The 16,365-nt window shown below is 43.9% G+C and overlaps 1 protein-coding gene and 1 long non-coding RNA gene across 2 annotated transcripts; both read right to left on the bottom strand.

The window, feature by feature from the left end:
- Positions 1 to 3,509: 3,509 nt before the first annotated feature.
- Positions 3,510 to 5,090, bottom strand: LOC115019293 (uncharacterized). The gene is made up of 3 exons (XR_003833468.1): positions 4,953 to 5,090; positions 4,358 to 4,453; positions 3,510 to 3,523 (listed from the first exon to the last, which is right to left on the bottom strand). It is a non-coding gene; the product is annotated as an uncharacterized LOC115019293 (long non-coding RNA).
- Positions 5,091 to 5,198: 108 nt separating this feature from the next.
- On the bottom strand, positions 5,199 to 15,861 carry LOC115018814 (general transcription factor II-I repeat domain-containing protein 1-like). Its single transcript, XM_029448035.1, has 6 exons — positions 15,573 to 15,861; positions 10,132 to 10,261; positions 9,499 to 9,640; positions 8,350 to 8,526; positions 7,884 to 8,067; positions 5,199 to 5,271 (listed from the first exon to the last, which is right to left on the bottom strand). Exons 2-6 carry the CDS (start codon positions 10,255 to 10,257, stop codon positions 5,199 to 5,201), a joined length of 702 nt encoding a protein of 233 aa, XP_029303895.1. The 5' UTR covers positions 10,258 to 10,261; positions 15,573 to 15,861.
- Between the last annotated feature and the right edge of the window lie 504 nt (positions 15,862 to 16,365).

Raw genomic sequence — 16,365 nt, 5'->3', positions numbered from 1 at the left:
CTCCTCAATCTCCTCCATCTCCTAATAATAATAATTAATAATAATAATAATGGCGGAACGGACGCATTGTTTGAGAAATGGAGATTATTCAGCTCATGATCTGGTGGATGGACAGATTACTAAAAATGTAAAAATAAACCTTTATTTGTTTGGATCTGTGGGTGTAATATGTTAGTAAATGATCAATAAAAAATAAAAATAAAAGAAAGTTTACTGTTTATGCACTTTCCTGTATAATTAATTTCCTGGCTTATTAAATCCACATGACCTCGTTCTTTATTGGGGTCATTGCTGAACAAGACGAATAGTTTAAGGACACAAAGCTCCACACGTCACATGTTCTTTCATTTATTCTGAGTTAATCCAACACACACCAATCACCTCTCCACCAAACGTGGATTAATGTGCCGCTGAAAATAGTCCCAGACAAATCTACTGTTTACTCTTGTTTAAACTTCAGCGTCCAGCTGTTTGAGGAAATTAACGAGCATCTTTGAAGTGGAACTTTATATTTGTGACCTGGTTTTAAAGATTTACTTCTTCAGGAGGAATGAACAAATCTTGGGGCTGCAGCTAACGAGTATTTTTATTATCTATTAATCTGCCTAAAAGATGTCTCGTCCGTCCCCAAACCTAAAAGATTTTCACTTTGCTGATACAAAACAGAGAAAAGCAGAGAAATCTACACATTTTAGAGGCTAAAACAGCATTTTCTGCCATTTTTGCATCAATAATTACTTTAATTTAATTAATAAAAACAATTAATCTATAATCAAAATAGTTGGTGATTAATTTGTCTGTCGATCGACTTGTACTGGTTGCAGCTGTGAGTGACAGTCGGGCGTGTAGGAAGGAAGATGAAGTAACTAACTGCTTGATGACAAACAAGTTGGAAAAGTGAAACTCTGAAGTTGCTGTCACTTTATAAATAATCTCTAAAGTCATAAGTATTCATCTTCTGTGACCATAACAATCTGCGCCAAACTTAAATCTATCTGCTGTCAACATATTTCATTTTGGACCAGAGGGTTTGACAAACTCGCCAAAACAATAAAACCCTCAATGAGATTTACGTTATTAACAAACGCCAGCAAGTGTTTATGTTTCTGCCTCTAATTTTAAAATTGAACTGCTCATAACTGGGATTTATTTCATTTTATTCCATGTGACCGGGTGTAATTAGGAGCCGTCTGCAGCTTTATATCAGAACTAAATTTGGCTGCCAAATGTTATAATTAACGATCAGTTAGTTTAAAAGTCTGTCAACAAAGAACGTGCCAGAAAATGAACATCAGGGCGTGCATCTGGAACATCTCTCAATGACAATGGGAATATGATGTAATTCTGAATTAATCACATTTTCAATCTTTCCTAATTCTATTAACACTAATGAGCTGCCTGCAGGATTCGTTAAAAGATGTGTTATCTCCAACAAGGCATGGTGGCTCATTTAAATGAGCTTAAACAAATGGATGGAAGAGCAGCCGTTAGCAATATGCTGCAGAGGGAAAGTCATTTGGACATGAATGGAAATGTTTCAGCAGTCAGCGGGACGTCGTGCGCTGAAGAAACACACGTTAAACACACAGATGGTGAACGCTGGCTCGCTCGATGGCTGCTGATCAAATATCATTTAGAATAAAAGTTTCAGAAGCAGTTTCAAACCGGAGTTTTGTACCAAGCGGGTAAACTGTGATCAGCACTCAGCGACTAAATCAGAATTAATTAGACATGGAAGGAAGCAAAGACACTTCGACTTCATCCCTGAACATTCAGCTCGGCCCAAAAAGGTGCAACATGCTAACAATACGCTAACAACACGCTAACAACACGCTTACAAACACACTAACAACACGCTAACAACACGCTAACAACACGCTAACAACACGCTTACAAACACACTAACAACACGCTAACAACACGCTAACAACACGCTTACAAACACACTAACACGCTAACAACACACTAACAACACACTAGCAACACGCTAACAACACGCTAACAAGACGCTAACAACACACTAACAACACGCTTACAAACACACTAACAACACGCTAACAACACACTAACAACACACTAACAACACGCTAACAACACGCTAACAACACACTAGCAACACGCTAACAACACGCTAACAAGACGCTAACAACACACTAACAACACGCTTACAAACACACTAACAACACACTAACAACACGCTAACAACACACTAACAATACGCTAGCAACACACTAACAACACGCTAACAACACGCTAACAACACGCTAACAACACACTAACAACACACTAACAATACGCTAGCAACACACTAACAACACGCTAACAACACACTAACAACACACTAACAACACGCTAACAACACGCTTACAAACACACTAACAACACACTAAAAACACTAACAACACGCTTACAAACACACTAACAACACACTAAAAACACACTAACAACACACTAACAACACGCTTACAAACACTTCTTCTGATCTTAAAGCGCCGGTTACCGTTTGACGATGAAGCGGATTCCATGGCGCTCGTCCAGGATGCGTTTGAGCTTGGGGACCCCGTAGGTGCAGGGTCTCTTGAAGGGGATCTGGTCCGGGATGCCGATGATCTCCACGGCCCCCGGGTCGCAGGCTATTTTGCGGTACGGGACAGGCACCATGTGATCCAGACCCAGAGCCTCAGCTGCAGGGAGAAAACAAGAAGCATCAGTACTTTAGATACGTGGGGCTACTGACAGAGAGCTTTATTTTGATTCTTGTGAGTAATGTGTGTACAGATGATCATTTTTAAGGTCCTGTAACTTGGTATCAGATTTGTTATTTAACCGTTAATGTTTTAATATGAATTTAATAATTTCCATGAAAGAAAAGTTACAAAATGTTTGAGTATGTTGTCTTTTATAGTTCTTCAGAACCAGCAGGTCGGACTCGACCAATAGAAGTGCAATCTGTGCACGTGGGCTTTATCTTTCTGCACGTGTTGCTCTACAAACATTCAATTTGCATAGAGAAGCATCCTTCAGTGGGAGGCACTCCCCGCGTAAAGAAGTGCCGACACTTCCAGCTAAATGAGAAATGACGTTTAGCGATCGGTGCTGTGAGCTGGATGAAACAGATCCTGCGATCCATAATGTTCCTCAATGTGAAGACACGCAGAATCCACTGAATACTTCCAAACAAGTGTTAAAACAATGCAAATAGAACTTGTTATCAGCTGCATTTCTCCTCCGCTTGAGTTGTGCAGGAATCACCACAGTGTGCTGCAGCTACAAATACACGTCTCCCTGAGGAGAAGATGATCCAACCACAGCACTGACCCCATCCATCAATATCCACAGATAAGCACAGAACATCAGTGTGCATGAACAATCGCTCGAGGAGGCAGCGCTGCCTGTGATGCTGAGGTCCAAACAACATCTATATGAAGCTTTTCTTACCGTATCTGCTGTTGAACAAGATCTGAACACATTCTCTCAACGTGTTGATGTCTTCAGTTTCCCGAATGAAAAGAATCCCATTTTTCTGCAAGTAAAAAAAGTGTATAGAACGCACTTCCTGCTTCACGTGCAACGAAACAGAACGTGTTACGTTCGTCGGAGATTTAAAATTCAAATGAGCTTCATTTCAAGACCTGAAAATTAATCTTCTCCATCTACTCAATGTCAACTTGGGGAATAAGTGCAATCTTCTTATAGGATTACGCTCGACGTGTCAGTAGCTCAGCCCTTAAAGGTTCGGCTTTAATATAGTTGAGCTTTTCTTCAGTAAACAATGCGCAGCTGCTGCACACAAGAGGAGGACAAGTAGGAGTCCTCTGGGGGAACAGATCTGACTTCTGTCATTATGTAAATGTGTCACAACATATTCTAGTCAGACTGCACGTGTGAGCCTGATCCTTCTTTAAGTGTGGTTGTTAAATGTGATTGTGATGAAGACTTTGCAACATTGTATGTACTTCAGAGTTAGAAGAGAAGATTTAAACCTCTCATGTCTGTAAATACAAAGCGCTTCAAAAGGTAACGAGAAATTAATGTAATGTAAGTTTCTATTTGATTTTCCGTCGCAGTTTACTCGCTGATGTCAGTGAAGATAACTGGAGGTAATTGAGAGGAACTCTGAGGGAAACCTTGTGAAGATGAAGGTTTGTGGAGTTAAAACGTCTTTATTGAAATCTTTCTCTTCAGTCGTGACTTTCAAAGCAAGGACAAACACACAGCGGAGGGCTGAGACAAGAGACGGGTGCTCAGTCCAACATGCCGAGTCTGATCTGTAATGTCTGATACACATCTGTGCTATGCATTTGAAATGAGGCGCCTGCAGCACGGTGAAGCCGCTCCGTTACATGTTCAGCCGTACCTGATTTTTCGTGCACTATGGAGAAGAGGAGCCTCTTGGAGATGTGGATGCCAGGCGGGCTCTGACCCTGCTCCCCAGGTAGTCTCGTTGTCTCATCTGAAGAAGCAGAACAAACTAAACATGTCACTTTCCAGTCAGAGATGTTCCACTTAGTGTCGAGATACTCGGCTAAATGATCTGAACAGCTGCCAAGAAGCAAAAGTACCAGGATGTAGAATTAAAGTGAGAGTGTTTGTCTACATTTCAGAAGTTCTTCTGTCGCACTTCAAACACACGTGAGCAAGTCCACGCTGTTGTCCAGTTGAAGTACGCATTTGGAGATTTGAGTAAAAACAAGGAAATGTGCAACAAAAGTAAAGTGCTGCTTTGAATGAAATAATGAGCGGTATAATACTCAGAGCTCTTCCAGGCTCGCCGGAGGCACAGCATGAAGTCTGGAATACATGTTTCCATATAGAGATGGTGCGTTCCTTTATGAGGATCATTATTGTGGATGTTGTATCAATCTTGACTTTTACCTTTATTCACAAAAGGAAGATTTTCAAATGATGCAATGAGAAGCAGCTGCTTTTACAACACGTGGAACAGACATTACCGTTGTTTGCACAGTCCTTGATGGACGTGCTCATGTTGTCTGTCCCTGCTGTCCAGTTGGCCAGTCTGTCCTTGCCCAGGTTGAGGAGGGACATGGGTTTGAAGTCCAGCTTGCCATCCGGATGAGGTTTGGAGGACATGTGCATGCCGTACAGGAAGTTAGACAGGACCGAGTTGCTTGAAGAGGCGGGACTCGATGACGTGACTCCCTGGGCCGGCGTCTTGGCGGGGCCGTGGCTGCTCGGGCTCAGGACGGCGGGATGGAGTTGTGATTAACGTCAGTGCTGGACTTGACTTCTCGAGACAAATCTTCTGCTGGTCTGCACACAGACACAAAATCAAGAAGAAAGTTGTTCAGAGCGTCTCGTTCAGAGCGTCTCGTTTCAGAGCGTCACGTTCAGAGCGTCACGTTCAGAGCGTCACGTTCAGAGCGTCTCGTTCAGAGCGTCTCGTTCAGAGCGTCACGTTCAGAGCGTCACGTTCAGAGCGTCTCGTTCAGAGCGTCACGTTCAGAGCGTCTCGTTCAGAGCGTCACGTTCAGAGCGTCTCGTTCAGAGCGTCTCGTTCAGAGCGTCTCGTTCAGAGCGTCTCGTTCAGAGCGTCTCGTTCAGAGCGTCACGTTCAGAGCGTCACGTTCAGAGCGTCACGTTCAGAGCGTCTCGTTCAGAGCGTCACGTTCAGAGCGTCACGTTCAGAGCGTCACGTTCAGAGCGTCTCGTTCAGAGCGTCTCGTTCAGAGCGTCACGTTCAGAGCGTCACGTTCAGAGCGTCACGTTCAGAGCGTCTCGTTCAGAGCGTCACGTTCAGAGCGTCTCGTTCAGAGCGTCACGTTCAGAGCGTCACGTTCAGAGCGTCTCGTTCAGAGCGTCACGTTCAGAGCGTCTGGTTCAGAGCGTCACGTTCAGAGCGTCTCGTTCAGAGCGTCTCGTTCAGAGCGTCTCGTTCAGAGCGTCACGTTCAGAGCGTCACGTTCAGAGCGTCACGTTCAGAGCGTCTCGTTCAGAGCGTCTCGTTCAGAGCGTCACGTTCAGAGCGTCACGTTCAGAGCGTCACGTTCAGAGCGTCACGTTCAGAGCGTCACGTTCAGAGCGTCACGTTCAGAGCGTCTCGTTCAGAGCGTCACGTTCAGAGCGTCTCGTTCAGAGCGTCACGTTCAGAGCGTCACGTTCAGAGCGTCACGTTCAGAGCGTCTCGTTCAGAGCGTCACGTTCAGAGCGTCACGTTCAGAGCGTCTCGTTCAGAGCGTCTCGTTCAGAGCGTCACGTTCAGAGCGTCACGTTCAGAGCGTCTCGTTCAGAGCGTCACGTTCAGAGCGTCTCGTTCAGAGCGTCTCGTTCAGAACGTCCCGTTCAGAGCGTCTCGTTCAGAGCGTCTCGTTCAGAGCGTCTACGTTCAGAGCGTCTCGTTCAGAGCGTCACGTTCAGAGCGTCTCGTTCAGAGCGTCACGTTCAGAGCGTCTCGTTCAGAGCGTCTCGTTCAGAGCGTCTCGTTCAGAGCGTCTCGTTCAGAGCGTCTCGTTCAGAGCTCGTTCCGTTTGGCTAATTCAACATTTACATCAACAACTCTTCTTTAATAAGAACCAATGTGTTCAATCACTTCCCATCATTACATCACAGGTCATTCAGCAGACTCTTATCCAGAGCGACTTACAGTGAACTCAGTACAGGGACTCCTAGAGCAGCTCAGGGTTTAGTGCCTTGCTCAGGGGTACACTGGTGGCAGCCTGGTGTTGAACCCCCAACCTTCTGGTTTCACCAGACCACTAGGCCATCACCACTATCATCTGTTTATTCTACTCTTCACCTTCTCTTCCACTGTTTTGTTCTTTCTAGCGTTGTGTAACTCACTACTTAATGTTTTAATGTAATGCAAAGCTGGTCACATGTTGCTTCCTCCGACACACGTCGTTCTCACACTACGCCTGGTGACAGACCGACACGAGGGAGGACGTAGAGACGCTTTTATTTTGTGTTTTACGTGTTAATTGTTCAGAATTCTACGATTGAAGTGATTTCGTCCTCAGAATGATCACGTGCTGGATGAATAAAAATGGTTGTTCTTCAATCGAAAGTTCATAAAACAAAACGTTCCATCCTTTTGTAAAATGAACCCCCCCCCAGAGGTTTCCCCTCACATCGTGTCCTGAGCTCTGATTGGCTGTCGCTCCCTGACAGGTTCAGATATTCAGTCTGTTGGATTTCTAAGAAAAATGTGTTAAAATCAGTTAAAATGTGATGGTATCCAACACTACTTCTCTCTACCTCTAACCATGAGACACAAGCAGACCAAACACACACTTCAGTCTCCATCTCAACAAGCGTTACACTGTGTTGCACTCGCAGACCCTCAATCTGTCCTGCACCAACACATGTGACGTGTTGGTGATGGACAAAACGCACAGAAGAGACAAAACTGAAGACATGTTAGTATTTTAACAACTTGGTGGCTGCAGAGTGTTTCAGATGGAGCCACCTGTAACCTTGAGTCTCACATGTTCCAGTCAGACCAACACTCCCCACAAAGATAGAATCAGAGCTGGTGGTCAACAGGCTCAAAGTCCGGCCTCGACTGTCCCCGCATGACATTCGCTGCCGTCACCTGTTTATCACGTTCTGTTCAGAAGCTGATGGCTGAGTTGACCTCCCAAATAAATGTTGACTTAACCCAAAGCCCTACGACAAACAGCAGCAGCCGCGCTCAGGCTTTGTTCAGGACGCTATCTGTGCTGTGTGAGAAAGCGTTCACGTCAGAGAGACAAACATGTAACCTCACACACACACACACACACACACACACACACACACACACACACACACACACACACACACACACACACACACACACACACACACACAGGATCGTGAAACAGCTGCTTTCATTATCTGATACAAGCGTTCAGTGGATTTACCCGGCGTTCACTTTGCAGACTCACCTTTTTACCGTGAACTGGATGCGGTGGCTCTGCTCCAGAATCTTCATCAGTGTCTTTGTGTCGTACTCCGAGGGCTTCTTCAGCGTGGCTCCCTCAGGCAGGCCGTGGGCCACCACACAGCCGGGGTCCTTCTGGATCCGCTCATAAGGCACAGGGACCAGGCTGCTCTTACCCACAGCTTCACCTGCGTACACCGCGAGATGTCCAAGGAAATTAAAGACGGCGAAATGTGGACTTTTCCACAATTTTAATTTAAAAAGCGTATTTTCTAAGAGTGAACTTATTTGGGATACACATATACAAAGTAATTATAGGTCTTATGGCCTGTTATGGTTGAAAGTACGCCTCATATTAAACTCTTGAATAACGAATAACAGGCATTATTTCAATGTCGGAGATGATGCAAGTCATGAGGTTTATAGAGTTGTTGGATATAAATATGCAGAGGAACACACGTTGCACTTACTGTACAGTACAGTGAAGACTTCCTCCACCATCTTCCTCAGAACAAAGATGTTGGACTGAGCATCTGATGGCGCTCTTGACTTCCCATGCTCCCCCTCCTTACTCAGTTTGCTCAGATCGCCGTCCTGGTCTTTGGTGTGAGCGTTTGCTGTGGGCACATTCTGGAGACATGGCCCCCCTGAAAGCCAAATGACACAAGTCTTCAAAATCCAGTAAGCATTAAAAATAACAAGTTCACAAACACATCTCAGACGCGTGTAAGACGCAGTGAGAGTTTACAAAAACAACAATGAGCTTCCAAACTGGTGAATTCTTCGACATCGTTCTTCATCGTTGGTATAAAAGTTAATCTGATGAATGCAGATTCATAATATGCGATTAAATATAAATATTTAGTTGGATAAAAACATGTGAATCACACGTGTCTGAAAGGATCCGACGCAGCACCACTCGAATCTAAATCTACAAGAAGTATAAAACTAGTGCAGCTTTACGTGACACTGTGCACAAAGCTATAAACACAACGATACACAGAGAAGAAAGCTGTGCAGCGTTGTGAAGCTGATAACAACACAAACTGGAGCTGCAGGAAAAACTACGTTCACCTTGAAAAATCAGCCTGATGAAATTAAAGTGCCTGAAATGAGTGTTATTATTATAATTCAGAGGGAAACATTGTTGAGTCTGAGAACATTAGAAGCTGTTATACGTTAGCGCTCAAGGTCGACAGGTGGGACTCAGTGTCTTTAACGTCTTAATGACAAGTCGGCACTATAACATCCATTTAGAGCTAATCTCCCCTCAACCAGCGCCTGACACACGTACTGTTCACAGACATCAGTGTGAACACATGACATGTGACAAGACACTTAGTTGATATATTGTTTTATCTGATAACATGTGTGGAACTGCAACTACTTAGTTTTCTGTGGAATTAATGTGACATTGAAGAATAAACTGCAAGCTGCTGCAGTTACTGAAGCTTTTGGCTGAATCTGCATTTGTGCGATCACAAAGTCCTGCAGGGACGAGTCAGTGCATTTTATGTAACGGCCTCACAGCTGCAGCCATAACGAGTCTGATCAACGCTCCATCGAGAACGATGAATGGAAAACAACACTCGGGATTACACAGGAGAGCAGCAACTTACGGCAAAACTTGTAGAAGTCTGTTTGGATTTCCCTCCTGGAGTTGAGGAACACTCTGCCCTTCTCTGTGCCGACAGCGATCACGCTGTCCTCGTGGACGGTGACGCACGCCACCTCGGCATTGAGCTTAGACATCGCCATGCACTGCAAAGCAAGGAGGCATCCTTTACTCATAAGTCCTTACCATAAGCTCTGAGGAAGACATGTACAACTCAAGAGGTTATAAAGAAAACTGATCAACTAGAAGAGCTGCATTCTTATTATAGCCCAACCATGCGTACCAGCAGATACAGATCCCAATCAGATACCATGGACTGAGCTAAGAATACATTTCTAAGGATGCAATTCGCTTAACCATCGAAAGACAGGAAGTATAATTCCAGTGTAAAATACTGAACACTCACTGTGACATAACAAAAGAACTAACAGAATTATAACCGTGACATGAAATGTTCATATGATCCAAAGCTTAATACCAACACTGAGCACGGGTTGGGCTTCAGGTACTGTCACACTGTACATGTTAGTATTGTCTGCTGTTTGGTGCATATTCACAGAATGCTTTGTGGATTCCATCATCTTTACACCCCAAAATACAAATCTCCAAAATGAAATGACGCTGATCAGAGACATACCACTGAGTCCAGCGCCGACACCAGGCTGGTGAGGATCTCCTGTCTGGCTGACACCAGCGGGGCCTGTGAGTCACCGCGGGAGTTCGTCCTGATGCCATCACATGCCAGCTTCCTCATCTGAGCCATGCCTCTGCAGGGAACACATCAACACAGTTGAGGCAGGTAGCCACAGTGCGACACAGACAAAGTCCGTACGTGAGCATGCATTGATGAACACATGCAGCAGTGACCTGCATTCAAAGCAGTTTCTGCTGACATCATTTGGTTTGACTTTAAGCGAATATAGCGTGCATCAGGGCATCGATCTGATAGTGGAGGCTGGGAGATGAAGAGAGGGTACGAGCTTTTATCACCTCAAGAATGATTGTTTTTATATAGTAACACCGGCTCTGTGAGGCTTCACTGTGGCACAGTGGTGCTGTGAACTAAATGCTAACAGCATCATGTTAACATGCTCATAATGACGAAGTCAACAGGGTGATGGTGAGCAGCTTTACAGCTTTAGGAGACGAGCGGCAGGAACTGAGTCTATTAACTACAGAGGGAGAAAGAAACACAGATTCAGACGGACAGATCAGGAGACAAATGAACGTTCGACATCAATTTGTCTTTTTGTCTCAGCAACAAACTCTGCAGAAATCTGGCAACACGCAGCGAATATGTCAGAATGTTAAGCTCACATCAACTAACGTTTGCGAACGTTCCCGCTAAATAATACCCATAATGCAAAATGTGTTTGTTAGCCATGTGAATATCTGATGTTAGCATACCGTGCCCACTTAGGAGACAGGAAGTGTGTACTTCTAATACTTGTAATGCGTCATCCTTAGTTATAAAGCATCTTTATTAGCACTTAACACGGTGCAGCTGCGGCCGATGGGAGTTATCATTAGTTTCTCAGGCATTTAGTCATAAACCAAAGTATTGGACACATATGACTTCATGATGAGCAAAAAGAAGGGATCAACAAAGTTTTTAGAATTCACCCTGAGGGGGACACACGAATGTCTGAACCAAACCTGGCAACCCGTGCAGAAGCAGTTGAGACATTTCAGCCAAAACCATAAATGTGAACTTCATGTTGGCGCTGGAGGAAAGGTCCGGAGATCGCCACAGTCATAAGGATTCATCATCTTTAAACCATAAATGTATGTATAAGACTTTGTGCCAATACATCCGGCAGAAGCAGACAGGAAGAACTTTTTAGTTACTGCTGGTGCTCGAGAAAAAGTCAACAATTCTTAAGATATTCAAGTCTGTACGAGAGTGGTCGACTGCCCAACATCCCTAGAGCCAAACCGCTAGCGTGGCTAAAAGGCAAATCCATCTGAATTAGCAACTTAAGGTTTTATGGTCTTGTGCTAGTCATTCGGGGATAATTAGAGCCATCACATGATGTCATGAGAGCCCCTATACGCTGTATTATCTCTCCGTGTCAGATGGCGCCGAAAAAGAGATACTGACTCCAGATAACCGAGATAAGACCTTAAGTTTCCACGAGCACGGCGAGCAGAGTACTGTGGTGCAACTGCACACACTTCCTGTGGAAAACAAAGTCATCGTCGCTCCAAATAACAAGACAGATGATGTAAATTAAAGTAAAGAGGAAAACAGATAGGAAATGTTAAAGCGAAAAACCGCTGGGCTAAAGCCAGGCACTATGTTCTCATGGCAACTGAAACCCGTCTCCTTGGAAACTAATCTCGGGGCATTTGAACAATGCAGCTCTGGCCTTTAATCTCTCCAGACACTGGGAACCATTATACTGGCCTCTGGCAAGCCCCAACCACTGACTCAATAGAGAGAGGACAGAGAGGCAGAGAGGGGCAGAGAGGGGAGGGAGGGTGTGGTGGCTTCAGCTGCACCAGTCTGAACATGCCAAGTCTATTGGCCATCTAAATCTGCCTCCCCTGAGGCCACAGCAAACATTAGCCCCCTCCCTTTCTAAATGATTGCGGCCTCGAAATAGATGGCCTCTTTCCCTCACATATTTAAAAGGCAAAGGAAGTAGCGAGGAGGAGAAAGGTGGGGATAAGCATCGGCTCACAATAATGCCATTTCACTTGCTTTGCAGGATGTCACGGTGCTGTTAGGGTTCTCTGTGAATATTAAACAATCAGCGTGCAACGACATTAATAACTGGCAGCTCTCTATAACCACGAGTGAAGACAAATACAAAGAAACATTCTTGGATGCTAATCACGCAGTTGCTCTGATGTGAATGACGCAAACTTTGTGGACATGCCAACACTATTATATTGATTCACTATTCATCCAAACCATCACTTTGACAAAAGCTCATTTATCCTCCGAGCCCAGCCAGCAATCCTTTTTAGAGGAGCTGAAGGTTCCTTTAGATTCTGTGGTTCAGAATCCTATAAAGACATAATCTGATTGGTAAAAACAAAAAGTCTATTGGACTTTACGAGCTTGTAAAACCCACTGAGGTATGCTTCAGAAATGACTTTCTGAAAAGATGATTAATAGAAACCATTACACTAGAAGCAGCATGCTCTTTTTAACGTTTCTACTGATGTCTTATCACCATGTTTGCATCTTTCTGGCTTTTTCCTGCATCTTAAAATCCTGGGCAAGCAGCCGGAGTGCCGTTTGGAGCCAAACCGCTAAGTGAATTTAAATGTGCTCAGAAACGGCCGAAGACCAGAGGACCCAAAAAGGGCTGTAATGAGATAAAGCTGTTTACTGACAGAGCGGCACTCTGGCTACAGATCCAAAGAACGTCTACATCTACACAGTGAAGCCGACCAATTAAATGTACGTTCACATACAACATGTCAGATTTCTGGGTGTCAAAAGGCTACACCAGCAATAACCAAGGTTTTTACTGAAGCTGTTGTTGAAACATTTACACTTTACATATGAATATACCTACTTACTCTCATAAGGAGTAAACCTCACATTCCTACACAGGAAGTCTGCTGGTATGTGAGGCACCTGTCTCTCTCTCAAGTCTGTGTTTTGAATGGACACACGTGTGCGTCTTACGTCAGCTGCAGACACCATGTGCTGGTATATAACTGCATGTCTTAGAAACATGATAATGCGGTCACATAGAAGGTCACCATTGCGTACACAGTACATGGTTTCACAGGAAGAAAGAAATGTATTGGAGCTTTGAACACCCTGCACCACTGCACAGGTGTTTTCAATTAGTCTGGCTAATTACTGCTCAGGTTGAAGTTGGGCACAGGTTTGGTCACAAACGTCAAGGCCCAAAAATAAATGGCTGCACTGCGTTTGAGTGTTAAATGTCTATCAGCTGATATCCAAACAGCAGCAGGTGGTGGAGAAGCTGGGGTCAGATTTAAAAAGGTACCAGAGGAGCTCAATGTTTTGTTTGTATGCCGGTGATGAGGACACACATGCATGCAAGTGATGCAATACACATTCCTGCCAATGGTTTCATACTATTCCTCTGATCTACAGGTGGCCATGAGATGCTCATGTTTCATGAGGAATGATCGGCAGCCATCACCTTTCGTTAGGCCTCAAGGATACACACAATCCCTGTTGGTGAGTAGCACTGAATGCAAATAAAAGTTTGGTTTGTTGACCTTGAATTTAATCTTAAGCACATTCTGTCATTTAGATTCAGCCACGACTATCCATCTTAAGTAGGCCATGTGTCTAGTTGTTGTTGGTACATGTGTTATTTTGTTTGTGTGCCGCACGGTGCCATGGATTTAGGTCAGCACGCCGATTTAAAAAGGAGAGGAAACTACGCCTAACCAGTTTAATCTGGCACTGAGCTGGTCAAGTTATGTAGAGCAGTCGATAGTAAAAGTGTAATTAACGGGTGCAAGAACACGAGAGATGTCAGTCCAGTGTCGTCTGAATGTGGGAATTCGACAGGTGTAAAGAATCCTGAAGAGAAATGTTTGGTACAAACGCCTCGCTCACCTGTAGAGGTGAGTGGCTTGTTCTAAAACAGCTGAATGACTCCTGAGCATCAGTCTCAACGTTACGTCTGGCATGTTACTAACTGAATAATGGATTGTTTATGTCATGATGAAGGAAAACATCAGACTCTAATGTTGACACACTTCCAGTAAATCAGGGTGTGGTTTGACAGCTGCTGTCTAACTTATCATTACAACGACTTGATGCCTTTTGAGTTCACCGTGTGCCTGAGGCCGTGGGCTTAAGGAAAAGTCATCACTGATGTTAGGATTGTAAAACTGCAAAGGTAAACAAAGGACCACAGAGATCGGCTTCACGTGAGGAGTAAAAGGTCCAATCCACCTACACAGGTTTAAATTAAACAACATATTGGATGGCAATATTGTGTACGACGTTTGCAGTTAATAAATCATGCAAAACCGTGAGTCATCTTTTTTGAGCCCTACTTTGTTATTTTATGATTTAATAAGATACTACACAAACATAAGGACCACTTTTACACATGTCCTCACACAGCTTTACAGAATGACTGTCCACATGTGTAGTGTGTAAGCGAACATGGTGTTTGCATTGTAACATTGAGCTGTGCCGTGTTTTGAATGGGTTGGTGACTCTGCACCCTGGCAGGAGGACTAGTAGTAAACTCCCATCACATGAGAGAGCAGAGGACTGACTCTGAAGAGCTGGACCCAGGACAAACAGCTAGCAAGCACAGGATATGAGACCTGGGGAGCAATAAATAAAGTCAGGGTCTGTGCTTCCACAGGAAATGAGCCCGTGTACCAGTCTCTCTGGGGGGTTCAATCCCCTGACAGTTTCATCTGACAAAGTTTAATCCCAGTGTTATACCAACCACAGCTAGCTTCTAGCTTCAGCTCTCACAAACACTTTGAGTTCCCTCATCATGTGTGGTGTCCTTCAGGAAACACAGAGCTACTTTAGGGACTGTAATCAACGATAACGCAATTAGCCCCCCATTGTTTGTTTCCTGCAGAGTAATGGGGTGTAGCTTTAACTCCTCGAGGCTGCTACTGAAAGCTTTCTATATCCTAACTGTTCAGAAGTTCACGTCTTGTTTCCCTTCTCGTTCACACTTAGCTCCGTTAGCTAGCTGGCTTTGTTGTACTAGCTCCGCAACCTTATCAGTGATAGCAATATATGGGGATCATTTAGCCGTCCTAATCACAAACTATCTCTCACAAGGTTACAGGTTCTCTCCACGAGGTTTCACTGAACCAACAATAACCTTTCTGCTCTTCTTCCCGTAACGTTATGTTTAACTCATCAACGCTGCTAATTAGCTAACGGTGTCATAATAACGCTGCTAGCTAACTAGCTACCGTACACTCGTTAGCTCTCTTGCTAGCTAGCGCTAACACTTTCCTTTCATCTCCTCCCCCAGTCCAGAAATTAGGTTATAATCTGTCATTTCTAAAGGTACAGTAAGAAAAAGCAACACGTTTCATGAAAACAAACTATATAACTGCTCATGAATATTAAAAGGGACAGCGAAATCTCACCTTAATTAGCGATTAAATAGCCTTGTTGCTGCTGTCAATCCCGGAATAGGTTTATTCCCCGTTTTAATCCATCAGAAACACAATTCTCATCCACAATGTAGCTGCAGCGTCTGCTAAAACATCGTAATCCGGAACATCACAATGTTGACTTCGATCGCACGTTTTATATTCTATTATTTGTGTATTTTATCTGAGTTTATTTCTCTTTTCCCTTTAACAGAGCAGGGTGTCCCTTTCCCCTTTCTTTGTTCTGTAATCCAGTAAAATTGAAACTCATTCGCCTCCTGCTAATCCCAGCCCAACTCAACAACAGCATCTATTGGCTGCAATTTACATACAGGATTAACGGAGGAACCTCTGGAAATACCCTCAGGGGACACAATTTACATGCAGAGGAAATATATAATTCTTATTTTATTAGGACTGTGACTGATTAAATCCCCGTCTGCCACTTGGCTGAAACTTCACTGTCACTTTTGCTTAAGAAAAAAAAAATCCCCAATATCCTGCATGAAGGTGGTTTAATATGATAATTCTAGAGTATCCAAATGTATTTTTAGGATTAGTCCAAAGTGGAATTACAGCAGCTACACGGATCTTTTGACCGTGACGGTTGTGCCATCGCTCTTGTGATTGCCTAAAATAGCTTGTCGGTTTAATATAGGGGAAAGTTCACATCCGAGGGGAAAGGATCAAATAGTGATCTTATAATAAATGTAGTCAGAAAGCATTTAGATTAAACCCTAATCATAAATCATGTGTATAATCCACTGTAATCTGGTTAGTTTCGGTT

The sequence above is a fragment of the Cottoperca gobio genome, chromosome 14, assembly GCF_900634415.1.
Source record: "Cottoperca gobio chromosome 14, fCotGob3.1, whole genome shotgun sequence".
NCBI lineage: Eukaryota > Metazoa > Chordata > Actinopteri > Perciformes > Bovichtidae > Cottoperca > Cottoperca gobio.
Note: the sequence above shows the minus strand (reverse complement) of the source record. Positions and strands in the feature narration are given on the sequence as shown.

Coding starts and splice junctions, on each gene's coding strand:
- LOC115018814 (XM_029448035.1), bottom strand. CDS start 10,257: ATGGCTCAGATGAGGAAGCTGGCATGTGATGGCATCAGGACGAACTCC. Junction 8,068..8,349: donor AGTCTTCACTGTACTGTACA/GTAAGTGCAACG, acceptor CGGTGTACGCAG/GTGAAGCTGTGGGTAAGAGC. Junction 5,272..7,883: donor ATCCAGTTCACGGTAAAAAG/GTGAGTCTGCAA, acceptor GTCTGTGTGCAG/ACCAGCAGAAGATTTGTCTC.